Source organism: Martes martes (genome assembly GCF_963455335.1).
Source record: "Martes martes genome assembly, chromosome: 4".
In the NCBI taxonomy this organism is placed as follows: Eukaryota; Metazoa; Chordata; class Mammalia; order Carnivora; family Mustelidae; genus Martes; species Martes martes.
Window position 1 is genome coordinate 400,278 of NC_137891.1, and position 24,608 is coordinate 424,885.

At 60.4% G+C, this 24,608-nt stretch overlaps 4 protein-coding genes across 6 annotated transcripts in view; 2 read left to right on the forward strand and 2 right to left on the reverse strand.

The window, feature by feature from the left end:
- Window positions 1-10,503, reverse strand: part of PPP1R16A (protein phosphatase 1 regulatory subunit 16A) — a 35,983-nt gene extending 25,480 nt beyond the window's left edge. For both annotated transcript variants that reach the window (XM_080801849.1, XM_080801848.1), the window contains exon 1: window positions 10,399-10,503. The gene's annotated coding sequence lies outside the window, so the exon portion shown is untranslated. The remainder of the gene's footprint in view (window positions 1-10,398) is intronic.
- A 2,335-nt stretch (window positions 10,504-12,838) lies between these two features.
- On the forward strand, window positions 12,839-14,389 carry FOXH1 (forkhead box H1; the record flags this gene model as incomplete). The annotated part of the gene is made up of 3 exons (XM_080800175.1): window positions 12,839-13,012; window positions 13,366-13,470; window positions 13,559-14,389. The coding sequence occupies 3 exons, from the start codon at window positions 12,839-12,841 to the stop codon at window positions 14,387-14,389; spliced, it is 1,110 nt and encodes a 369-aa protein (XP_080656301.1).
- A 120-nt stretch (window positions 14,390-14,509) lies between these two features.
- KIFC2 (kinesin family member C2) lies at window positions 14,510-21,732 on the reverse strand. Of its 2 annotated transcripts, none has more exons than XM_080800841.1 (18): window positions 21,578-21,731; window positions 21,264-21,345; window positions 20,928-21,088; window positions 20,672-20,810; window positions 20,385-20,509; window positions 20,237-20,302; window positions 20,023-20,151; window positions 19,573-19,650; window positions 19,343-19,457; window positions 19,157-19,266; window positions 18,637-18,745; window positions 18,391-18,548; window positions 16,561-16,665; window positions 16,360-16,481; window positions 16,148-16,271; window positions 15,889-16,018; window positions 15,538-15,794; window positions 14,510-15,444 (listed from the first exon to the last, which is right to left on the reverse strand). In XM_080800841.1, exons 1-18 carry the CDS (start codon window positions 21,674-21,676, stop codon window positions 15,190-15,192), a joined length of 2,364 nt encoding a protein of 787 aa, XP_080656967.1. In that variant the 5' UTR covers window positions 21,677-21,731; the 3' UTR covers window positions 14,510-15,189. The 2 variants fall into 2 exon arrangements, with proteins under 2 accessions (XP_080656967.1, XP_080656968.1); XM_080800842.1 differs by having other exon boundaries at window positions 14,513-15,444; window positions 15,889-16,064; window positions 21,578-21,732.
- Window positions 21,733-22,622: 890 nt separating this feature from the next.
- Window positions 22,623-24,238, forward strand: TMEM276 (transmembrane protein 276). Its single transcript, XM_080800846.1, has 3 exons — window positions 22,623-22,819; window positions 22,960-23,241; window positions 23,447-24,238. The coding sequence occupies exons 2-3, from the start codon at window positions 23,149-23,151 to the stop codon at window positions 23,930-23,932; spliced, it is 579 nt and encodes a 192-aa protein (XP_080656972.1). The 5' UTR covers window positions 22,623-22,819; window positions 22,960-23,148; the 3' UTR covers window positions 23,933-24,238.
- Window positions 24,239-24,608: the final 370 nt, after the last annotated feature.

Consider the following 24,608-nt stretch of genomic DNA (forward strand, 5'->3'; position numbering starts at 1 on the left):
AAGTTAAGTCTTCTGAGACTGTGGATAAACCCCCGGGGCGCCTGGGTGGCTCAGTCAGTTAAGTGTGTCCCTCCCACTTGGGTCCCGATCAGCAGGCTCCCTGCCCCACGGAGTGTCTCCTTCCCCCTCTCCCTCCGCCCCTCCCCACCGCTCGTGCTCTCTCTGGCCCCCTGTTTCTCAAATAAATAAATAAAATCTTTATAAACAAACACATAAATAAATAAGCCCCAAGTTTCTTACGTTCCCTAGACTAAGGCCAAACGGAGCCACGGCTAGAGTGCGCTCAACGCCCAGAGCCCTCGTGTGGCCGCTGAATTCAGCGCACTGACCCAAACTCCCTACCTGGTCTCTCGGACCTTTACCCACCGGGCCACATGGAACCCGTGAGAGCCAGGCGAAACACTGGGCGCAGCTAGCCAGATGGGAACACCCGCAAAGGATGTTACGGAAACAAAACACTAGCTTTGGCCAAGATGCCAGAGAGCCGGCCGGGCATCACAGACCAGCGACAGGGGCTTCTCCAAGCTGCCGGATGGAACAAAATCCAGGCTATGACACAGAAGCCCGATGGACCGGTCCATGATTACGACCCACTCCAAGCTGTCTTCAAAGAAAATTCGGGCCTTCCTTTCGATGCTAGATCCACCCAGGGAGCAGTAACTCTGTTTACAAACAGGCCAAACCGGGTCCTTCTGCTGTAGTTAGAAGGACCCGGATGGAACTACGTCCACTCGGATTTCATCTGGCAAGCCATATCATCCCCATGCTAGATGAGCCAACATAAAAGACCTATAAAATTTTTTAAGAGTTTTAAAAATGTATTCATTTGAGAGAGAGCCAGAGTGAGTACAAGCAGGTAGAGAGGCAGAGCAGGGGGCCCACGTGGGACTCGATCCCAGGACCCTGGGATCATGATCTGAGCTGCCCAGGCATTCCGAGCAATAATATTCCTAATTCTCAGCTCCAGGACATGAAGGCCCCTAAGCAAACCAAACCCCTCTGGGTTTTGCTGTTATTACAAAAGAGCCAGGGCGCTGGTGAAAGGACCGTGGCACATTGAAGCACTCCAGCCCACCTCTCGAGTGCCCTGTGACCCCACAGTGAGACTCCGAGGAACTCGGCTCGAGTCCTCCCTCATCATCAGCTTGGAGAAACCGCTCCCCCGACCAGAAACACGTCTCTCTCTGTCCTTACTGCCAGCAGAGCTACACCCCGCGCTCAGCCCCGCTGCCGTAAAGCTGCCCCGGCCGGGCCGTCCAGCAGGAGCTCGGGCGGCGGGGCCTCCAACAGACCTTCCCTGCTGCGCGCGTCCGAGCCTCTTGCCTTCGCCGGGCCCTTTGAGAGATGCGCACCCTCTTCTCCTCAGTTAGTTCCTCCACTCCTGTTCCTTATTGGACTGAGGTCTTAGAAAAGTATCATGCCAGAATTTCTTTCTCATAAAGGGGGAAAATGATTCTAGGATTTGACAATAGTAATCAAAATAGCCAACCAGGGGACCTAAGTGACCCTCTGCTATCTTTTATGTGCGCTGTCTCTGACTACAGCTACCACCCTGTTTATGGCGACAATCCTCTAATGTTCTGAGCAGAACGCACAATGCACCTGCCATCAGGACTCAGACAGAGCCTCAAAACGTCTCCCCGGACTAATCAATACCTAGAAAGAAGCTCTTAAGGCATCAAGCCCATAACAGACTCCAAGGCTCAGGGCCTCATTATCCACTGCACTAGTCCCTGTAATATCCCCATTTTACCCATGAGAAAACCTAAGCAGCACAGGATAGAAGTCTGTCCAGAACTTCCCAGCAATAAGTGACCCCAGGGCCTTCCCGTTCCTAACCCCCAGGTGCTGACACCCATTCCCAAGGAGAGCAGTGTTTCCTGTGACGGACCCTTGTGCCGGGCACCGGTCGTGTTCCAGTGCTCAGAAGAGCCAGGATCTTTTTCTCCTCACTCGGGAAGAACAGCAGTCCACGTGGGTAGCAGTGCCCCAGGGTCGGTGAGAGCCCTTACTTTTCACAAACCTTAAAAGCTAATTTGGATGACAGAGTTTTCCGCAAGGTCTACTTTATCATAATACGGAGATGACTTGCTTCTCTGCTCCCCTCTTCAAACCCCTTCGCAGGAGAAAGCATCCACAGGTTAAAACTTCTGGCCTTGGAGAGCCATGAAGTCTCCCCAGGTGTGCAGAAACAGCGGCAGGATGCTCAGACTCAGGGCCAATCCTGGGGCATCTGATCTTGAAACAAAGACACGTTTGCATCCAGACACAACCCGCCCCCCCAGCTTACTGCTGAGCTCACCTTCCCACTCACCACAACCGCGTGCAGAAAGCGACTGCGGCATCAGCCTTCCTGCTTCGGCAATGGTTCTTATGGAAAGGATGAGAAGGGGGGGGGGGCCTGGCTGGGCTCCGTGGGCGGAGCACATGACTCCTGATCTTGGAGTCACAGCTTTGGGCCCCACGTTGGGTGTAGTGATCACTTAAAAAATAAAAAAAAATGGGGGGGCATCTGGGTGGCTAAGCAACTGTCTTCCACTTGGGTCATGATCCCAGGGTCTTGGGAATGAGCCCCACAACAGGCTCCCTGCTCAGTGGAGAGTCTGCTTCTCCCTCTCCCTGTGCCTGCTGCTCCCCCTGCTTGTGCTCTCACCGTCTCTCTCTGTCAAACAAATAATTAAAATCTTTAAAATTTTTAATTTATTTAAAAATCTTTAAAAAAATAATAAGGGTGAAGACGGTAAGTATGGAGCTGGGCATGCTATGGCCAGCCCTTCTGCAGCCACCGAGCGGGCACTCTGACCTCTGGCTACTCGAGCACACAAGCTGCTCGGTGCCCTTCCTCTAACCCGCACCTCACTCAACGGTAAAACCATAAACATTTACACCAGCGGCTGGTGTGCCTTCGTGGTAATTCATGACTTTGGAATGTTACGGAAACAGAGAGCGTTCCTCGCCTACAATGGGGATAAAATTTACAATGGCTCCTATGTCCAAAATGTATTATTGCACGCTATGCTTTTGCTGGCTGCTCTGGCTATTATTAAGTTTCCTGGGCATTCCAGACTCGACTCCCTGGAGGCCAGAAGGAAACCAGCTCGCTGGTTTTCCATCAAAAAATGCTGCTTTCGGGCGCCTGGGTGGCTCAGTGGGTTAAGCCGCTGCCTTCGGCTCAGGTCATGATCTCAGGGTCCTGGGATCGAGTCCCGCATCGGGCTCTCTGCTCGGCAGGGAGCCTGCTTCCCTCTCTCTCCGCCTGCCTCTCTGTCTACTTGTGATCTCTGTCTGTCAAATAAATAAATAAAATCTTTAAAAAAAAAAAAAAAATGCTGCTTTCGGGGCGCCTGGGTGGCTCAGCGGGTTAAAGCCTTTGCCTTCGGCTCAGGTCATGATCCCAGGGTCCTGGGATCGAGCCCCGCATTGGGTCCTTGCTCAGCGGGAGCCTGCTTCTCCCTCTCCCACTCTCCCTGCTTGTGTTCCTTCTCTCATTGTCTCTCTCTGTGAAATAAATAAAATCTTAAAAAAAAAAATCTATAGAATAGAAAATCCTGGGCGCCTGGGTGGCTCAGTGGGTTAAGCCTCTGCCTTCAGCTCAGGTCATGATCTCAGGGTCCTGGGATAGAGCCCCACATCCGTCTTTCTGCTCAGTGGGGAGCCTGCTTCCCCACCCTCCCCCATCCCCCGCTTTTTTTTTTTTTTATTAAAGTGCTTATACCATTTAATCACAAATTGTTTGCAACACAGCAACAGAATGGTTACAAACGGGTTTTCTTACTGTGAAAGCAACAGACACATTCAAAAGTGAGAGAATTAGAGTGGTTACGGAACAGGCGGTATTCTGCAAGCACCAGCCTCCCTCTCTCAGCCCCTCCTCAGTTGCAGATTCAAGGAGCCCAGGCTTGGACGGCCCTGTCTGCCCTGTCCTCCCCATCCTCACTCCTGCCCCACCTGACAGAATGTCTGCTGTCCTCGCTCTGAACTTGGAGCCCCACCTGCCTCTCTGCCTACTTGTGATCTCTCTCTGCCAAATAAATAAGCAAAATCTTTTTTAAAATATGGGTTTAGTGAGAAAAAAAAAAAGAAAAAGAAAGGAAGGAAGGAAAGAAGGAAGGAAGGAAAAGAGAATTATCTACTCATACCTGCACGAACCTGAATTCCTAAAACATCATGTCTGGTGAAAGAAGTCAGACACCAAGTGTTCGTTCTGTAGGATTCCATTTATGTGAAATTCTAAGAAAAGTGAATCTACAGAAAAGCCGATCAGTAGTTGCCTGGGGCCAGGGGAGGGAGGACTGACCCCACAGGAGAACAAGGGAACTCCAGGAAAGCGGGGGAGAAAAATGTCCGACATCTGGGTTACGGTGGTGTTTACCAACACACATCTACCAAAACCCACCAAACCACACACTTAAAATAGGTGCATGTTACTGTATGTAAATTACACCCCAATAATGTTTGGTATTAAAAAAAAAGTACACGGTCCAAAAGTTTTATCCCAGCCTCTACAGCCTTCGTGGTCTGGCCCCTGCTCGCCTTGCCATCTCCCTGCACACCTCCTCTCCCTTCCCACTCAGCACCGGCCTGCTTCCTACTCCTACACCTTGGACATCTCCAGCTCCAGGTACCACAGAGGCCGGGAGCTCGGTCTGAAACGGCAAGAAGCTGAGGAGACCGGTCAAGTCTCTGGACCTCTTTTCCTCAGTTTCCCTACCTGTGAATGGAATGATAATGGTATCTTCTTTATAAGGTTCTAATGAGGACTCAGTGAGTCGCTGTAACCGTGTTCTTGGTGTCTAGCACAGGGACTGGCGTACTACTGCCTGCCATCTGGTTTTGTATGACCCGTGAGCTAAGGATGGCTTGACGTTTTTTTTCTTTAGATTTTATTTACTTATGTGATAGCGAGAGAGAGCATGCACGCACACGCGTGCACATGAGGGTAGAAAGAGAGCAGAGAAGCAGGCTCCCTGATGCAGGACTCAATCCCAGGACCCCAAGATCGTAACCTGAGCCAAAGGCAAACACTTAACCAACTGAGCCACCCAGAGGCCCCACTATCCAGCTTTTCAGAGGAAAAATCACCTACCGACCCCTTGTCTATCACATGTTTATTTGATGCTATCATCTCCATCATCACTCCCACTTTGCACTAACTGTTCCTTGTGTCTGGAAAGTTCTTCCACCAGATCTTAGGATAACTCACTCCTTTTCTGTAGCTCAGCTCACAATTTAAATACTGCCTCCTTAGAGGACTACTGTGGTTACCTTGTCACTCTCCCATCTTTTCACCCTGTTCTAATTGTTTTTTAAAGATTTTATTTATTTACTTATTTGACAGAGAGAGAGCACGCACACACGCGCATACGCACGCACGAGCAGCTGGGGAGGGCAGAGGGAGAATCTCGAGCAGAACCCTGAGCAGGGAGGCCAACGCCGAGCTCAATCTCACCACCCTGAGATCACGACCAGGCAGGCTGCTCGGGGCGCCTGGGTGGCTCAGTCGTTGGGCATCTGCCTTTAGCTAGGGCCCTGATCCCAGGGTCCCGGGATCGAGCCCCACATCTGGCTCCCTGCTCAGCAAGGAGCTTGCTTCTCTCTCTCCCTCTGCCTGCTGCCCCCCCTACTTGTGCTGTCAAATAAAAACTTCAACTTAAAAAAAAAAAAAGTCACCTGCTTAACAGACTGAGCCAGCCAGCCTCCCCACCCCATTCTAATCTTTGACATGCCATTTACTGTGTCCTCTGCTGTGTCCTCAGAGCTGAGCCTAGTGCCTGACCTGTAGGAAGTGCTCGGTAACTGATCCTGGCACTGGGAGGCTGGTACAGACTGTAACCTAGGAGCCTCTGAGCTTGTGGGTGAGCTGGTCTGATGGAAAAGACCATCACTCAGCTGTGCCCGCAGGTACACCCGGCCTGCAGAAACGGGACGGCCGTCAGCAATGGCGAGGCTCTGCCCAGTGCCCTGTCGCGCAGGGAGAGGCATTCAAACCTACTGGACGGCGGCTGGGCTCAGCAGAAAACTGTCCCTTCCTCTGAGGCCTGGAGACTCCCAAAGCGTCATATGCAACCACACTGTCCTCCCTTCCTTCTTTTTTTTTTATCTATTTGACAGACAGAGATCACAAGTAGGCAGAGAGGCAGGCAGAGAGAGAGGGGGAAGCAGGCTCCCTGCTGAGCAGAGAGCCCGCTGTGGGACTGGATCCCAGGACCCTGAGATCATGACCTGAGCCGAAGACAGAGGCTTTAACCCACTGAGCCACCCAGGCGCCCCTCCTCCCTTCCTTCTAAAATAGGAAAAGGTAGGGGCGCCTGGGGGGCTCAGTGGGTTTAAGCCTCTGCCTTCGGCTCAGGTCATGATCTCAGGGTCCTGGGATCGAGCCCCGCATCGGGCTCTCTGCTCAGTGGGGAGTCTGCTACTCCCTCTCCCTCTGTCTGCCTCTCCATCCACTTGTGATCTCTGTCAAATAAATAAATAAATAACCTTTAAAAAAAAAAATAGGAAAAGTGGGGCACCTGGGTGGCTCAGTCATTAGGCGTCTGCCTTTGGCTCAGCTCATGATCCCGGGGTCCTGGGATCGAGCTCCACATCAGGCTCCCTGCTCAGCAGGAAGCCTGCTTCTCCGTCTCCCATTCCCCCTGCTTGTGTCCCCTCTCTGGCTCTCTCTCTGTGTCAAATAAATAAAATCTTAAAAAACAAACAAACAAACAAACAGGAAAAGGTTCAGGCGGGGGTGGGGGGGGTGAGGGGTGAAGCTAACAAGACATACCACACAAAGTCAACAAAACCACAACCGTCACATCACAGAACAGCTCAGGCTACAGGGAATCCCAGTGCAGCAAGACAGGGCTGAGCAGAGAGCACCGGACTCAGGCTCTGGGAGGCACCTGGCAGGGCAACTACCCCACCTTCCACCTCCACCCTGCAGACCAGCCCTCTTCTATCTGCCTGGGACCTTGAAGATACAGTCGCTCCTCTGCTCAAGCCCACAACCACCATCATCTTTCTGGATCTCCACCGACTTCCCCACTCAAGCCAACTCCAGCCCCCCACCTCCCCCACACACTCATCTCCTTCACACCGAAACTTCTTTGAAGACTTGTCTGCAGCCTCCATCCCCGTGGCCTCACCTCCCAGGCGCTCCTCTGCCAGTACCCACCTGTTCAGTCTCTGGGTTTATCATGGCTGCTTAGAAAAGACACAGCCCAGAATCCAACATCCACCAACAGACCTTATCGTAACTGCCCTCACACGGTTCCTGGCGGTTGACCTCCTGCTCCTCCGTGGGACCCCCGCCCCTGTAGAGCTGAAGAGTCCCACATCTCTGTCCTCCCAGCCTGCGGTGCTGCTGTGCCTTGCCCAAGGCCACAGAGCCTGGAAGGAGTCGGGGAGGCCGCTCTCTCTCTCCCACCACCTCATGGATTCCGTGCGGCGGTGGCAGGACGCACACAGGGAAAAGCGCTCAGAGGCCGGGGGAGGGGGCGGAGGGTGGGGACTGGTCGGCAGAGGCCCAGGAGTGTTATTCCAAGTCTGTGAGGAAGGGTTTCAAGAAGGAAAGTACAAGAATCAGAGCTGCATTTCAGATCAGTCACTCTGAGGTGAGAAGGATGGGGCAGGCAGCTAAGACAGAGCCAAGACCAGTCAGGGGAAAGTGCTGCGATCCCAGAGGGTAAGGAAGAGTCACGGAAGCGGGCTCTTTGGTGGAAGGGATGGACAGGACGGCCCGAATCAAAGACATTTAGGAAGAAGTTCTCAGAGGGCCTGGAGGGGAGGGAAGAGCCTCCCAGGTGTCTTGCTTCGGCAACGCGTAGACCGTGGCAGAGGCACTAGGGTGGGATGCATGGAGACTCACTGAGCAGGAGCCTGTGTCCGGCAATGGTACAAGCCGTTGAAGGTACTACGGCCATTTGGGGTGGCTCAGTCATTGAGCATCTGCCTTCAGCTCAGGTCATGATCCCAGGGTCCTGGGATGGAGCCCCACATTGGGCTCCCTGCTCAACAGGATGCCTGCTTCTCCCTCTCCTGCTGCCCCTGCTTGTGTCCCCTCTCTCGCTGTGTCTCTCTCTGTCAAATAAATAAATAAAATCTCTGAGAAAAAAAAAAAAAAGGTACCGCAGCCACGAGATCCTGCCACACCCAGCACTGATAACCGGCAGAAGCAGGGGGCATCCGCAGGCCCGAGACCCGTTAGATCCCTTTAAAAGGGAGGGTTTTGCAGCAAACGTCAGACTCTTGGGACCGGACCCCTCTAGACAGACAGACCCCCTCAGTCTGAGCGCTTCAGAAAGGCAGCTGCTGCCCAAGCCTCGCCCGGCTGGTCTCTGAACAGGACTGAGACGCGTCCCTGCTTGAACAGAAGCAGCGAGCGCCGAGAGCTGACCGGGGCAAGACCCGGGCCCCATCTCAGCCGCCGTCCGCAGATGGACTGGGGGTTCGGTTGGTGAACTCCCTGCCCCTTTGTTATCTTGTCTGTGGTGTGCTGTGTAAGAAGCCAAGTCAGTCACACGGTGAAATGTCACCGAGTCTGGAACCCTACACCCGCTTTACGTTACCCTCGCTTCAGGACCGAACAAAGCCTAAAGCCGACACTGTGTGAAGACACGACTCGTGTGCGTGCCTTCGCAGCGGGCTCGGGACAGGTGCTCTCGGGGCACCCTCAGAAGTGATTCAAGGGCACCTGGGTGGCTCAGTGGGTTAAAGCCTCTGCCTTCGGCTCAGGTCATGGTCCCAGGGTCCTGGGATCGAGCTCCACATCGAGCTCCGCATGGGTCTCTGCTCAGCGGGGAGCCTGCTTCCTCCTCTCTCCTGTCTCTCTGCCTGCCTCTCTGCCTTGTGATCTCTGTCTGTCAAATAAATAAATAAATAAAATCTTTTAAAAGAAAAAATGATTCAATTGTGAGGTTTCCTCATAAGAAGCCAACAACATTAACTGCTAACCTTGAGTGTCATCCAGTGACCAGGAAGAGTGGGGACACATCAACTGCTACCAGGGCCATCCAAGTCCACCCAGCCAAACACCTCCCCATATTTGGTGTGCTAGGTCACCGGACGTTAGGAGGTTTGTCTCACCCTGAAGTACCAAAAGCGCACACAGTGGACACAGGCTGTTGAGAGAGACCAAAGACTCGGAAATCCCTAGAACACAGATCTCCGTGTTGAGTCCACGGAATCAGAAACCCTCTTCCCAGGTGCCTGCCAGCCCTTTGCTGCCAGGGGAGACCAAAGTCCAGGCACACCCCAGGCGGGTGAGAGATGAGGCCAGGACGTGCAGCAGAGCCGGGTGGGGAAGGGGGGGGGGTGTTCAGCCAACCGGGAGGAAATCCAGCCCATGCACAGGGAGGGAAGGAGGGAAGGACCTTCCGGAGCTTCCTCACCCCAGCTTGGAACAAGTGCTTGGGGAGCTGGGAAAGGGGAACACGACCATCACAATGAGGAGCCCAGTGCTAGCCTTTGTCCAGGCTCCTTCCGGCAGCCACTAGCCCCTTAGAGAACTTGGCCTCGGGGCCCCACGTTGGGGCTCCCGTCACCGCCCCGGAAGTGCACTAGGCAGCACAGCCAGGAGCAGAGGCCTCTTCTGGGATTCAGGACAACCCCAATCCCGTCCAGAGAGAACACAGGGAAGCAAAGGCACCCATGAGGGCTCCCTGCTGAGCCAAGACAGGGACCGAGAAGAGCAATGTGGTGCCCCCACAGCCCGCTCCACCCCCCAACTTCAAGATCCAGGAAGGAAAGCACGGCCAGAGCTCCGAGGAAGGACAGCCCTTCTCCGGCGTCCCTAAACCTGGAATGACTGCATACATGCCTCGGCTCTCTGCACCCATGGAGATTAATCCCCCGGCTGCCTCAGCCCCTGCTGCAGGGCCTTGAAGGGCCCCAACCCGTCCTGGACACTCCCCCACAGGCCTGGAGCACGGGGCCGGGCCCTGGGACACGCTAGTGCTTCTCACCCTGACCCTGGTCTGCGAGGTGGCGCCCAGGATCCCCACCGGAGGCCCCCGGCACCCCGGGGAGGCTCCAGTTTCTGGCCTGGCCTCGCTCCAAAGCCCTCACAAAGCCTGGGCACGTCCCTTCCCCGCCGGCCCGAATCCCCGGGCCGCACGTCTCGCGCCGTCCACCCGACCAACAGGTTGCAAAAGCGAAGACGAGTCGGCACACAGATCGCGGCGAAAAGCCCTCCGGGCGGCCTTCACCGCACAGGCCGCCGCCCGAGAAGCCGCTCCCGACCCGCGGCACCGGGCGCCCAGGTGGGGCCTGCAGGGACTCGCGCGCCGGCGCCCGCCTCCCCGAGGGCCGGCCGGCCAGGGCTCCCGAGGACGCCGCGCTCCGCCCTGCGCCCCCGCCGTCTCTCCCTCCCCGGCCGGCGTCCTCTCCGGCCGCGGGCCCCGGAAGTCCGCGCCTCACCTTCCGCCGCGCGCACTGCGCCGCAGCGCCGGGGATCCGCGCCGGTCCACCGCGCCCGCGGCCCCGCGCTCCTCTGGGCGCCGCGGGGGCGGGCCCCGCGCCCGGCTCTCGCCATGGCAACGCTACACTTCCGGCCCGCGGGCCCCGGAGCCGGAAGCCGCGGCGCCCCATGGGAGCCCGGGGGCGGGGCCGATCTGCCAGGGGCGGGGCCGATCCGCCAGGGGGCGGGGCCTGCCCCGAGAGGAGGGCTGCCCGCGGTGCTGCGCGAGCCTCTCGGTGGCGGGGGCGTCCTCGGCGCGGATGGGTCGGGAGGGGCGAGCAGCCAGAGGGGCCCCCCTGGGGAGGGCGGCCGTCTGTGCTGGGCTTCGAAGGCATGGCCGGAGTCCACCCGACAAAGCAGAGTCATCCCGGACGGAGGGAAAAGCATACCTGAAAGGAGGACCCGGGGCCCCGGGGCCAGGGGCAGTGACGGAGGCGGCGGTTGAGGGGGCGGGGGAGAGCGGTCCCTTAGGAGTAGCGGGGCTCGGGGAGCCCTGGACGCCAGGCCAAGCAAGGGAGGACCCGTGGAGGGGACGTGATGCCTTAAGACTCGGAGGGAAAGACCTGTCCGCTGGTGGAGCGGGGCTGGGAGCCCGTCCGTAGTGGCCGCGTGGTGAGCCGCGAGCTCAGCTAGAGCTCGGGGGACGGAGCAAAGGGACACAGGGTCGGAGGAATCCCCAGGACGTCTGAGAGGAGTGCAGAGTGAAGGGGGCGGTGTGGTGCTCCGCAGTGCATCATCCACTTCGCCCCAGACTCCCCCAGCGCGCCTTCCCTCGGCGCCTCACCACCGGCTGGCTGCGGACTTCCAACCACTTAAGAGTGTAATGTTGCGGGGGGCGGGGGGAGGCCACCCAAGAAAAGCTGAATTCTTGGAGTTGAGTGGTACAAAGTGTGTCCCTGGGCTCCTGTGGTTCCCCTTGGGTCTGGGGACCAACCGTGACACCAGCACCAGCCACCACTGCTAGTGTCCTGGGCCCAGTACCCCCTTGGGCAAACTTGCTGGTAAGGGGCAGGGCTGGTCTTCCGGTCATGGTACAAACCATAGGCCTTAACTAACTCAAAATCCTTGACAGATCAGATGGCCAGAGAGAAGGGAAGGAGACAGAATCGGGTCTGGGAATTGAGAGGACCAGTAAGTCTCAGGGCACCCGCCAGAGGCACTTTTCTGGGACCACACTTCTGGGGCAGGTCAGGTTCCTGCTAAAACCCTCAGAGGTTATAGGCAGGCCTGAGCAGAGGGTGCTCGCCAGTCAGGCCTCCTCAATCTGAGCCTCCACTCTCTTCCCTGTGCCCCTCCTCCACTCAGGCCAACCCCCACCTGCCTGGGGAAACATCTCCTTCTACCTAGACTAAGCCCCAGGGCCCTGTGGCTCCTTGGGAAGCCTTCCTGTGTCCTCACACAACACACCTGTGCTCTCACTCTTACCCAGGGAGAAGCCAGGTGGTTCTTGCATGCTCCCCTAGACAGGAACCATGACCCATGAAGCTGTATCCTCAAGGCCTGGCCCCAAGAGGTGTCCAGTAAACCCCTCCAGCTAGGAGACCTCTTCCTCTTCCTACAAACACACACCCAAGAGCACTCCCCAAGTGCCCCAGGAGAACGAGGGACATCCTCCTGGATAACAACATTTAGAGGTCTGGGTCCAATGGACCAAAAGAGAGAAGGGAGGTAAGCCTGCCTCCAAGAAGTCCTCTGGGGCCAGGAAGGGCGAGGTGCAGGATGAGTAATGAGAGCTGGTCAGCTCCCACTGTGAACGGGCACCAGGGAGGGGCAAAAGGGGCCTCTTAGGCATCGGGAATCCACCGGGGACCCGCAGCAGCCCCTGGGGAAATTGCTTGAATTAAATGTGTCCCCATTTTGTTTGCTGAGCTTTCCTCCAGGAAGCCCTCCGACTACCATCTAGGTCCCGGAAGCTGCTCAGCCTTGAACTCTGGGCAGGCCCCACCCATTCTTGGCAGGTCAACTGTGGGTAAATCAACCCCATCAGGTCTTAAATGGGCGCCTGAAGCCCAGCCCAGCCCAGCCAGGATAAAGTAACCATAAGTCACAAGGCCCGTTCCAAAGGCTTTTCCTTCCAGCTTGTAGGGGGTGCTGACGGCAGCCCAGGGGTGAGGAATGAGGCCTGGGTGGTCGCCTGCCGCCCCCACTGGAATCTTCCCTGCCCCTCCCTTCCAGATTAACTGAAACCTGCTAATTGTGGCAGCCCTCGCATGCTCCCCTCCCCCACCGCCGATTCCTCCCTCCCTCTGCCTCCCTTCCCCTCCCCCTTCCATCCGAATGATAAAGGGTCTGGCCCGCCAGGACCGCCGGCCTCAGGCCCCCAGCCTTTCCTCACCACACTGCCCCATTGCCTTGCCTCCACGGGGCCAGGCCCCTGCCCAGCTTGCGTGCCTCCCCTACATGGGGCCCTGCAGCACCCCACGCCTGGGGCTTCCTGGGTCGGACTCGTCCTCCCAGCCCCCCAAGAGGAGGAAGAAGAGATACCTGCGGCATGACAAGCCGCCCTACACCTACTTGGCCATGATTGCCGTGGTGATCCAGGCCGCACCCTCCCGCAGACTGAAGCTGGCCCAGGTGAGAGGGACCCCCATTTCCCCTCACACTAGGGAATCGGACCTTTCGACAGACCCGTCCCCCACCTACTTCCTAGGCTCAGACTCCGGCTTCCATCCCCCCCTGGCCCTGCCCAGCTGAGCCCAGTGCGGCCAGTTCGGGCCTGGGCACAGGGGAAAGAGCGGAGGTGCACAGGCAGGACCCTTCCCTCGGGGCTTTTTTCCTTCCAGCATAGACGTGTTCTGGGGGGTGGGGGCGGGCAAGGCCCCTAAGCCCGGCTGTGGGGGGAGGGGCGGTGCCGGCCCCCCCCCCTGCCCACTGCGTCCCGGCTCACGGCGCACCCGGCCGACTGGCCGGTCGGTGGGCGGTTTCAGATCATCCGTCAGGTCCAGGCCGTCTTCCCTTTCTTCAAGGACGACTACGAGGGCTGGAAGGATTCCATCCGCCACAACCTCTCCTCCAACCGATGCTTCCGCAAGGTGGGGTAGGGCGAGGGTCGGAGCTGGGGCGGAAATCCTGTTTGTCTGGGGTCGGACGGCCCCACCCAAGCCTCCCCACCCCCTCCAGGTGCCTAAAGATCCGGCCAAGCCGCAGGCCAAGGGCAACTTCTGGGCAGTCGACGTGAGCCTGATACCCGCCGAAGCGCTGCGGCTGCAGAACACCGCCCTTTGCCGGCGCTGGCAGAGCAGGGGCGTGCGGGGAGCCTTCGCCAAGGACCTGGGCCCCTACGTGTTGCACGGCTGGCCCTACCGGCCGCCCAGTCCCCAGCCGCCACCCAGTCCCCAGCCACCACCCAGTGAGGGCTTCAGCATAAAGTCTTTGCTAGGCGATCCCGGGGAGGGGGCACCACGAAGCAGCCCAGGTCCGGCAGGCTCTGGGCACAGTGGGGAGAAGGTGATGCCCACTCCACCCCTGCCCTCTGAGAGGCCTCTGTGGCCCCTCTGCCCCCTTCCCGGGCCCAGGAGAGCAGATGCGGAGACTTCCCAGGGGGGAACCAGCAGGCCCTCGCCCCTCTCCCCTGAGCACAGAGCCTGGCCCCTGCACTTACTGCAGGGTTCTCCAGAGCCTGGGGCGCTGTCTGGTGGGAGTCCCAGGGCCTCACTTTGGGGGCAGCTGCCCACCTCTTACTTGCCCATCTACACTCCCAATGTGGTGATGCCCTTGGCTCCACTACCGCCCACATCCTGTCCCCAGTGTCCACCTTCAACCAGCTCAGCCTATTGGGGGGTGGCACCTGAAAGTCAGGGTCCCCCAGGGCTGCTCTGGGATCTAGATGCCCTCTTCCAGGGGGTACCACCCAACAAGAGCATCTATGATGTGTGGGTTAGCCACTCCCGGGCCCCAGCTGCCTCCACCCCAGGCTGGCTACTCTCCTGGTACAGCCTGGGAGGCTCCTAGGACGCGGGAGCTTTCCTCTCCTTGCCCTTGCTGCCACCACTGGTTTGTTGTGGAACCAAGGCCAGGAGGTCCAAAAGGAGTTGGTGGCCACGGCAGCCTGAAGCATCAGGCACCAGCGGTACTGAGAATCCACGCTGTTTATTGGACTGCCCCCCAAAGGGCTGTGATCTAGCAGGGCACCACCCTGGCTGGCCCTGATGGTCGTCACGCCTCCCTTATCCCAGAGACAAGGCTGGAAAGAGTGGGGGCTTTGCTCACAGCAGCCCCTTCCTGATCCCACTTTCTCTGTCCGTCTATCCTTCTTTCTACCCATCCATCACCATGTGTCACTTCCCCTCCCTGGCTCCGGGCTGGGGGAGGGAGAACCTAAACCTGGGCTCCAGCCTAAAGTCCTGTCCTCCCTCATTTGCCTGGGAATGAGGTAGCAGCACCTTTTTTGGGAAAAGGAAATCAAAATCCTACTTGGTTTTGGTGGTGGTCGTGGGCAATATAAAAGTAAAGGAGTAGACAACATTTTAATGCCGAGTCTGATTTTTGGTGATGGGGTGGTGATTGGGCTAACCACTTGGCGGGGTCCACCTCCCGCGGGTTTGGCATCCCCCGCTGTGTGCCGCGATAACAGCAAATGGTGATAAGGAGGGAGCGGAGGGCCTGGGGGAGGGAGGGTCAGTCCTGTCGCTGCGCTAAGTACTCCTCACTCATGGGGCAAGGGAACCAACTGGGGGGGAGAGGGGGTGCTCCCCGAGATCAAGGAGGTTGTGAGGGTGTAGGAGCTCTGCCGGCAGAGGCGCGACTCCAGGCTACGAGGACACGTTCTTTTGGGTCCCGAGAGCCGAGCCGGAGTCGCTCTCCGCGCCGGGACTCGGAGGGCTGCCGGGGGACGGCGTGGGAGTGCAGGGGGTCCCGGTGAGGGGCGTGTCGGTGCTGAGGGAGGAGGGCGTCCCGGAGCGCGGGGCCCTGCAGCGCCGGGCCGGCCCCAGCTCCACTCGGCCCACGCGCTCGGCGAACTTCAGCGAGCACACGGTCTCACCCAGGTCCTCGGGACGCGTGGAGATCTGCGGGGGAGCGGCGCTGGTGGGCGGGCCCCGAGCGGGCGGGGGGGGGTGCGACCCGCCCCCCGCCCCCCGCCCCCCGCCGCCGCCGCCCACCTGCAGCAGCAGCACCGCGGTGGCGCCGGGTCCCAGCGCCGGCTGCAGCAGGCGCGTAAGCTGCGAGTCGCGGAAGGGCACGTGTGGCCGGCGGGCCCGCAGCGCGGCCATCACGCCCCCCAGGGCCAGCAGCGAGCGATTGATGGTCCGGGCCTCCCGCAGACGCTGGGCGCCGTCTCGGTCTCCCCGCGACGGGCCGGCCGCCCCCGCCTTCCAGGCACGCTCGGATCCCGCCAGGTCCACCAGATGCAGGGTGCCTGCGGGGGCGAGCGAGCCCGACGTGGAGGGATCCCTGGTCTCGGGTGCTGCGAGCCCTCACGACCCGCGGGGCTCGGGTGCGCGCCTCGGTACCTGCTGTGCCTGGCCCGCGCGGTGGGGACGCCGCGCGCAAGGTCAGCGTGACCAAGGCATGCGACCGAGAGCTGTGCCGGTTCTTGGTGGTGGCGGCGGTGGCCCGGTTGCTCCTCCCCAGGCTCAGCATCTGGAGGGCGGAGCGATAGGACCTGCCCGCTGCAGGGTCTGCGTCCCTAGGTGGGAGCACAGGCGGGGCCTCGGAGGGCTGCTGCGAGGTGGGAGGGGGCGGGCGTGCGTTGCCACCGGGCAGCCTTACCTGGTGTAGCGTCTCTAGGTTGGGCACATCCCAGTAGGTAAGGCCAGCCACCTGAATGCCCCCCTGGCCTGCTGGGCCCTGCCTCACGGCCAGCCGCTCAGGAGGCCCTGGGGCTAGGAGATCCCTAGTGAGAGAAGGAAGGGCTTGGCTTCTGAGGTTCCCACAGGAACTGAAGAGCACCAGGTGAGAAGGTGCTGCAGCATGTCTCTGACCTGACGGCCTCATTGTAGATCTCCACCATGCTGAGAGTCACACGATGTTGCCCTCCGGTCCCCATCTCCTGGAACAGTGACTGCAGTGCCCTAGGAGCTATGCCAGGGTCCTCAGGTGGGCCCTGGGACAGGGTGGGGCACCACATCAGACTCATATCCCAGCCCCGGCCCCAGGAGCCACCCAGGGTCTCCCCTTCCCACCTCCATGCTGTAGGTCTTGCCTGTCCCCGTCTGACCATAGGTGAAAATGCACACACTGTAGCCGCGGAGGCAGGACAGCACAGCGGGTTCCAACTCCCTGAAGACCTAGGGGTGGGAGGGGCGGGTCCTAAGCCCCAGCACCAGGACACAGAGCCAACGAAGCTTGATTCCCCCTGGGAGGATGGCTCTGGGCCATGGTGGAAGGGTGGATCTCCCGAAAAATTAAGGAGGCTCCCTGGAGGAGGTGGCACTTGCAAGAATTTGCCAGGCCAAGACGGGAAGGAATGTGACAGAAAAAAGGAGCAAGCAACACGGAGCACTGGAATTCCGAGGGCTACTGGGAAGGCCCAGGGGAGCAGCAGCCAAGGGCCCAAATGCTGGGCTTGGCTCCCAGGTTCAAACCCCAGGTGTGATGGGAAGCAGAGTGCATGGCATCCTTCTGGGCTAAGGTTTTTGCTCGGTGAGGTGATGAGTACAGTGCCACCTGTCACAAGGATTCAAGGGGAGCGTGCACCAGAGGACTGGAGCAGTACTCGGTGCATAACGGGTGAGCCTGAAAGGGCTCTCCAGCTGTGCGGGATGGTGGTTTGCCAAGCTCACTGGGACCCTGGCCTACGAGGGTCCACGGAGAGGCTGCTGAAGAGGAGGTGGCACCGGGACCCGGGTCCTGTTGGCCGCCAGACCCAGCAGCAGCCTTTTGAGCAGCAACACGGCCGGCTCTCGTCCCCAGAAGGTGGCTGGTACCCGAGAAGCCTGCAAGTTCTACTCAACGTGTTCATGGCTGGCAAGGAGGGTAGAACCCAGAAAAGCCAGTGAGGTCACTAAGACCATGACCAGAAGGAAGCGCTGCAGGTGACCAACAGGGGGACTCTGTGCCCCGGCACGGATGGGAAGCACAAGTGAGCGCGCTCAGTGAAAGATGGCTTTGGCTCCTTCGTTCAGACACAGTGAATTGGAGGGCCCTGTCCAGAGGACTGCCCGGAAGACAGCAGACGGGGCCTGCACGGGGCTGAAGTTTGGGATGCAGGCTGAGACCAGGGGCAGCATGTGAGATAGAGAGAGAGGGTGAAAAACAGCTGTGGTGCTCCAGGAAGTGGGGGAGGGTGCCCTGGCCATCTGCCAGACCCTCTCCTCACACTGTGTCCCTGCGAGGCCAACACAGGTCTGCCTGCTCCCTCCCTTATGCGATCGCCTCTGGTTCCTGAACTCTGGAGAAGTTCTAATGACAAATTCTATGAGGACAGTGACAGGGAGTGTATGAAGCAAGGTGGTGAGCAGCTGGCAGGAAAGGGGAGGAGGGAAGGAGAAGGGATCTGTAGCAGGCAACCGGAGAGCACTGAGGCTGCCCGACTACCTCCTGTCTGCCCTCAGCCCCCTGCTCCACCAAGGCCGGAGAGTAAGCAGCCGGCAAGCCTGGACGGAGGAGGGTTACAGCCCCGTCCCCGCCACAGAAGCACCCGAGCTGTGCTCGGCAGCCAGCTCCCTGAGCAGTGGCCATCATCTCAGACAAGTTCATTTTGCTTAGTTTCCTGATTTAAAAAAAAAAAAAAAAAAAAGATTGCTTTTTAAAATGTTAACCTTTCTGTTAAACCAGAAGGCTTATTTCCACCGGAACTGCAGAGCTTGGTCAAATGATGCAAAGGGAAAATTCCTGAAGGAAAGAAAATAGCCAGCTAGGCTCTCTTTCCTGCCTCCCAGAACCTCCTGCTCCCTTCCCTTCAATGGCTGGAGTTCAGCCACTGGGAAGGCAAATGAAGGGGAACCCAGAGCCTCTTCTCCCTTAGGGGCAGTAGGAGGAAAGGGCAGCCCAGACGGAGGGCAGAGCATCACCTCCTCCTGGCTGGCCTCTGGAGAGAAGACCCAGTCCAGGCGGAAGCGACGCTGGCGCCCTCGATAGCAGGTGGTGACAGTGCCACTGGGGCCAGGCTCCGAGCTCACCAGGCTGGAGGGTGTCCCTGGCCTCAACCGACACAGCACACGGATATTTCCTGGGATGGAGATCACATCAGTGGTCTGCCTCCCAGGCCCTGAAGCATGGGGAGGCCCCCCTTCCTCCACTGTCCAAGCCTGCCATACCCTTGAGCTCCAACAGCCGCCCCGGGCATCCAGTCGGGGGCCCCCGCTGCTCCTCAGGGAGCTGAGTCCCACCCCTGCCAGCTGACAGTGCTCCCAGGGCCCAGGATACCTGGCGGAACAGGGATGTGAGGAAGTGGGCGTAGTCGAGGAGCTGGGGGTGGGGGTGCTAAGAACACAACTTTCAGTGGCTCTGGGCCCCTACGGGCACCATTCTGTGGGCCCAGGATGGAGGCCCAGGACCTGAGGACAACGAGGGAGAAAGACACCTGTCTCCTATGGGGTTGGCAACCCTGTGAGGGATTTACTGTCACCCCGGTTTGCACAGACAGAAATGAGACCGACAAACGAGATCATACCCAGGGTGTGTGAGATCACAAGCTGTTCTGCCTCCAGAGCCTGCCACCCCCCTTACAGAGGGCACCCCCCGAGGTGGGGAGAAAGAATAAGGGGTTCCCCATGGACGAACAGTGACCGGGCTGCCCAGAGAGCGAGTTCCGGAGAGGGGGCAGATGGTCCTGACCTGACCCCGGGCTTCACTGAGGGAACACTGGCAGCTCTGGGTAAATGTGCTGACCAGTCCTCGGAGGTCCCCGCAGCCCTGGCGCAGGCTAGCCATCCGTGCCCGGAGTCCTGGCGGGGAGAGTTTGTTGCGAGGGAGAGCCCGGACCCTGTGGCTTTCCTGCGAGCCCTTGGTCCCAGCCCTTACCTGCCAGCTGCCCGTGCACCTGCTGCAGCTCCCTTCGACAGTTCTGCTCTGTCTCCTGCTGGAGCTGCCGAAGGGCCCCCCGAAGGCCCTGCAGCTGCACCTCCTGCACCCCCAGCTGTCCCGCCCCACCCCACCCCTGTCACTGAGGAAACAGGGCACTTACCGGGCCTGCCTCAGACAACCCCCCTCCCGGTGCCCCAGCCTTCCTGGCCCCTGGGCTCAGTGCCCACCTGGACTTGAAGAGCTTCTGTGGTGTCCTGGGCTTCTTGAAGCCTGCCCTGGAGCTCCACCAACGCCTCTGCCTCCTCCTGCGGGGGCGGGTGCGGGGGGGGGTCAGCCATGGAGCCAGGAGCCAACCAAGTGGGGGGCATGCCAGCAGCCCCGTTTCAGGGATGGGGACGTCAAGTTGAGAAGGGCAGACTGAACTGGTCACGAGTCCCCGTCTCCCGACTTTATACAGGTCCACGGGACAGGACAGGGCAGAGGTGTCCTCCCCCGGGGACTGGTCTCCTGGAGGGGACTACCTTGCGCAGACCGTCCCAAGGCCTGTTCACCCCCTGGGGCTCTGGCCCTGAGAGGTCAGAGAGGGTTCCAGCAGCATCAGGCCCTGGGCCGCGTTACAGGTAGCCAGGTGTTCAGGAGCCCCAGACTGCAGGAACGGCAGTGGCTACGGAGGATACCTGGGGGGCCCTGGTGGAGGGCGCGGGGCCCCAGTGCAGCAGGAGGTCCCGCGTGAGGCTCAGGCTCTGCTTCAGAGCCTCGTTCTCCAGGGTCAGATGCTGAACCCTTTTCTCTGAGTCTGTCGCCCCCTGGCGGAGAGAGAAACCCTGGAGACGCACCTGAGAGTCGGGGCTCTCTCTCGACCCCCTCCTGGAAGCCCACCCGCCGCCTTACCACTCCCAGGCGCAGGCGGCCCAGCTCCTCCTCCTGCAGCTCCAGCTGCTGCTTCAGCTCTTCCAGCTGGGAAGGATGGGAGGGCACAGCGTGGAGCATCTCCTCCCAATCCCCCCCTCCAGTCCCAGGTGCCTGCTGGACCCCTTACCTGCCCCAGGATGAGCTGCTCCAGCCGCTGCCAAGCCCTCCGGTCCTCCTCCAGCTGGGGAGGGCTCTGCCCTTGGGCCTCATCCCTTGGTGAAAGGGAAGAGCTTTCTTCTCTAGATGGGGATCCTGGGGTGGGGTGGGCCAGTTAAGACTGATGAGGTCTCTAACCTGGAGGAGGGGACACCTCGGGAACAGGTGGGCATGGGCCCCCGAGCTGTGGGCCAGTCCGTTTCTGTGGGCTTCACTCCCTCCACACGCGCCCTCTACAACGCACTACGCCTGACGCACCCACGGGAGTGGGGCACTGCCCCTCCAACGCCGGCTGAGTCCCCTGGGACAGGGCCTGCCTTCCCCTGGGGCTCCGAATCCATGCCAGGAGGGCCAAGAGCTGACCAGTCACCGTCAACAGTGGGGGCACATCGCTCGGCTGGAAAGGACATAAGAACCGGACCAGAGGAGACTGAGGTGGCAACACGCACGGGGACACCAGAGGACTGTGCGGAGAGGAAGGCTCAGCGAGAGAAGGACCCTCAGCCCCGCTCACCTTGGTCAGGTCAGGAGGACTCCCGGAGCTCTCTTCCGCCCCCAGCTGGACGGAGAGGAACTCAGCAAGACGCACGAGAGCCTCTTCCAGGGAGACCTCCGTAGTGCGGCCTTCGGCTCCCTCTTCCCGCCCATCCTCCGATTCGGAGCACCCAGGGAGGCCTGGTAGCGGGACAGCGAGGCTCGCGGCTCACGTGTCGGAGGCCCGGCCACCGGGAGGCACCTGCTGGGCCCCCTCCCCCCCCCAGAGGTCGCGGGCAGCCCCTTCCTCTCTCGGGCGGCGGGTTCCCTCCTGGCCCCGGGGACGCTGCGCTCCCGGCGCACCGGCAGCACCTACCGACCAGGCCTGTCAGCTCGGTCCACAGCTCCGCCGTGGGCTGGTCGGGGCGGCGGCGACCCCCGCGCTTGCAACCCGCACTCTGGGGAGGGGGCAGCGGGACTTCTGAGCATCGAGTGCGCAGCCCGTGGGGCCCCCTCCCTCCGAGACCCGGGGCCAAGGGAGTCGAGGTCTCCGCTTCCAACCCACATCGGAGACGGGGCCCTCCGCACGGCCCCCCTCCCCCCAGCACCCCGGGAACGTGCGCTGCGCGGGCCCGCCAAACCCGCTCCCGGGAAGGGGGGCGCCGGCCGCGCCGCGCGCGCTGCGCTCACCTGGGAGGGGTCCTCGGGGTCGCCGGCCGCCGCAGCCCCGCCATCCCTACGGAAGAGGCTGTAGAAGATGTAGATGAGCAGCGAGTAGAAGGCGTACATGGGCGCGCGGGGCGGCAGAGGGCCCCGCTTCGCGCCGCCCCGCGTCCCAGCGCCCCGACTCCGCGCCCGCGCGCTGCGAGACCCGTGCGCATGCTCGGGGCGGCCGCCCCCACGGCCCCGCTCCCGCGGGTGGAGGGCGCGCGCCCGAAGAAGGGGGTGCCGAAACCGGAGCCCCCGGGGCCGCACCCGGACACCGGCCCCGCGCCTCCCCCCAGTCCTTCACTGAGACCCCAGGCTCAGAGCGCCCACGGCCTCCACACACCCCCTCCTCCGAATCTTTCCCAGCCTTCCGGGGGGGACCCTATCGCCCTCGCCCCTTAGAGCCCACAGCCCGTGGGAGGCCAGGCTCCCAGCCCCACGTAACTCTCTCCCCTCATAGCCCCGCCCAGCCCCGCCCCGACCCCGCCTCCCCCTCAGCCCTGTCCAGCCCCTCTGCCAAGCCCCGCCCCCTGGAACGGCCCCTTCCCTCCCAGCTCCTCCCGGAACGCCCCCTCCCCTCATAGCCCCGCCCAGACCCCTTCACAGTCTCGCCCCCTAAAATAGTCCCTTCCCTCCCAGCTCCGCCTAGAACCCGCCCTCCCCTCTCACTGCAACCGCCCCTCCCAGCTCCGCCCAGAACCCGCCCCCCCTCTCAGCCCCGCCCAGACTCGTCACAGCCCCGCCCACGCGCCTCTCGGTCCCGCCCACATCCCCTAACAGCCCATCCTCTCCCCTCACAGCTCCGCCCACGACCCGCCCCTTTCATGGGTCCTTACCTTCACAGCCCCTCCCCTCACTACAGCTCCCTCCAAACCATCAGGGTATCATACCTCCGTCGTGGGACGGAGCTTCCTCCTCCTAGTCTCCTCTCCGCCCTCACAACCTCCTCCGGCTCTCCTAGAACGCCCCCTTCGCCCAGGCCCCGCCCCCTGCCGCTCTAGCCTCCACTCCTCTCGTTGGCTCGCGCCCGGCCAACGCTGGGCTGGAGACCCGGCAGCAACCGGCGAGCAAGGGAGCGGATGAGCTAGCGAGCGGGCGGGCGACTCTGGCCTACAGCTTGCCGCCGCGTCGGGGCCTCGCAGCTCAGCCGCCGCTGAGAGTCTGCGCCGTAGCTGCTTCCAAGCCCGGTTCCGAAGACGGCGCCTCCCCAAGCGCAGGAACCAGGTCGAGTGGGCCTGCGCGCGACTCTCCCCGAGGCCCGGCACCCCTACCTCGATTCCAGGGCCCCAGAACTCACGCCTACCCAGGTCAGGTTCGCTTTCTCCCTTCTTCTCCCGGCCTAACTAGCTGCTTCTTCCCCACAGTTGCGTCCAGGGGTCCCAGGGCTCCGGAAAGTTTCGGATGAGCCTATCCCAACACTTAGAAATGGGGCTCTGGAACCTGGGAGTCCAGGAGAATTGCCTTTAGGGCTCTGGTCGCCGGCTTCTGCGTTTTCTTCCTCTCCAAAGTTTTGGATCCCCTTCCTGGTTCACATTCACTACCACCGAGGTGCCATGGCCCCCAGGCCTTGGAGTGAGTGGAGCACGACCCTGTCCCACCTGGCACTGGGAGTGGTGTCTCTCCATGCAGCCGTGAGCACTGCCCAGGTGAGTACACTGGGGTTGGGTAGGGGTGTGTCCCACTTCCAAACCGTAAGGACCTGCATCAGGTCCCATTGCCCCGATCAGGGAGACGGTGGTGGGAGGTTGAGTCTGAGGTCCAGGGTTGCATGAGACCCCCAGACCTTTCCCTGCTTAAAGGAAAGCCCTGGCTTCTTTTTCCCCACATCTCCTCCTATCCCTATACTGACAGGCAAGTCGAGGGGCCGCTGCTGGCTTCCTGCTCCAGGCGTTGGCCTCTGCCACCGTGCTGGCCCCGGGGCTGGGCACAGATGAAGACTGTCTTGCTGGAGCCTGGGTGGCCACTGTCATTGGCCTGCCCCTTCTGGCCTTTGACTTCCACTGGGTGAATGGGGATCGCTCCTCTGCCAACCTGCTTCTGGGAGGAGGGATGGTGCTGGCAGTGGCCGGTGACCACCTTGGTGCTGAGGGCCGCTCTGTGGCTGGTCAGGCAGTGGTGCTGGTGGTTGCAGTAACCATCCTCATTGTGGCCGTTTTCACAACCAACACTTATGGAATGTGGGGGGGCGCAATGTTGGGTGCTGCAGGCCTCCTGAGCCGGCTGGAGGAAGACAGACTGCTGCTGCTACCAAAAGAGGACGTCTGTCGCTGGGCCCTGGCCGCAGGCAGTTGGGCCTACCACCGAGCCCTGCACACACAGCGACTGCAGTGGGAGTGATGTTTGGGGATCAAAGTGGGGCTTCTGCCCTGGCTACACCTCCCCCTCCCACAGGCCTGCTCCTGTGGGCCTCCTCACCTAGGATGGACTCTCTTGCCTCCCAAAGAGAGTTTGCTGCAGGGTGATGGATGCCTTGGTCAGGAGGCTGAGTCTGGGCACTGTCCCTCCTCTGGCTGAGTGTGGGCACTCGCCTAGAGTAGAATGAAGGAGATGGGGCCCCAGACACATGTTGGGACCTGATGCTGGGCAGTCCATGGTTTTGGATCCAGAGAGAGGCTTGGTCTCCAATAAACCTTAGGAATATGGAATCTGCCCATTCTTGAAAGGGATCGAGGGCTCCTCCAGTGAGCTTTCTAAAACTTCAGCAGCGCAGCAACTGGTTTCCTTGTGCAAAGAAATGGATGTCCTGGAATTAGCCCTGGGCCTCACTCAGCCTGACCTCCTAATGACACCCTTGTCAGGAGGACCCTTACACTAGGAAGACCTAGTCCTGGGCCCCACGACCTGGTGAAGCTCTGAATATCCTTGCACAGCGTTGCAGGTGGCCCTCCGGGACAGTGACCTTCACCGGCTGCCTGTAGGGGTGAGAGAGGGCAAGACTATACTACACCTGTATTACAGCAGTTCTCAGAACTGCACGTCCCCTCCCAGAGCTGATCTGACATGGGCTTATTTG

Excerpts from the sequence above, each read along its gene's own strand:
- KIFC2 (XM_080800841.1), bottom strand. The coding sequence starts at position 21,676 with ATGTACGCCTTCTACTCGCTGCTCATCTACATCTTCTACAGCCTCTTC. Across the intron at positions 21,346-21,577 it reads ACCCCGAGGACCCCTCCCAG|AGTGCGGGTTGCAAGCGCGG; the intron begins GTGAGCGCAGCG and ends CCCCCTCCCCAG. Across the intron at positions 16,666-18,390 it reads CAGAGGCCAGCCAGGAGGAG|GTCTTCAGGGAGTTGGAACC; the intron begins GTGATGCTCTGC and ends TCCCACCCCTAG.
- TMEM276 (XM_080800846.1), top strand. The coding sequence starts at position 23,149 with ATGGCCCCCAGGCCTTGGAGTGAGTGGAGCACGACCCTGTCCCACCTG. Across the intron at positions 23,242-23,446 it reads CAGCCGTGAGCACTGCCCAG|GCAAGTCGAGGGGCCGCTGC; the intron begins GTGAGTACACTG and ends CTATACTGACAG.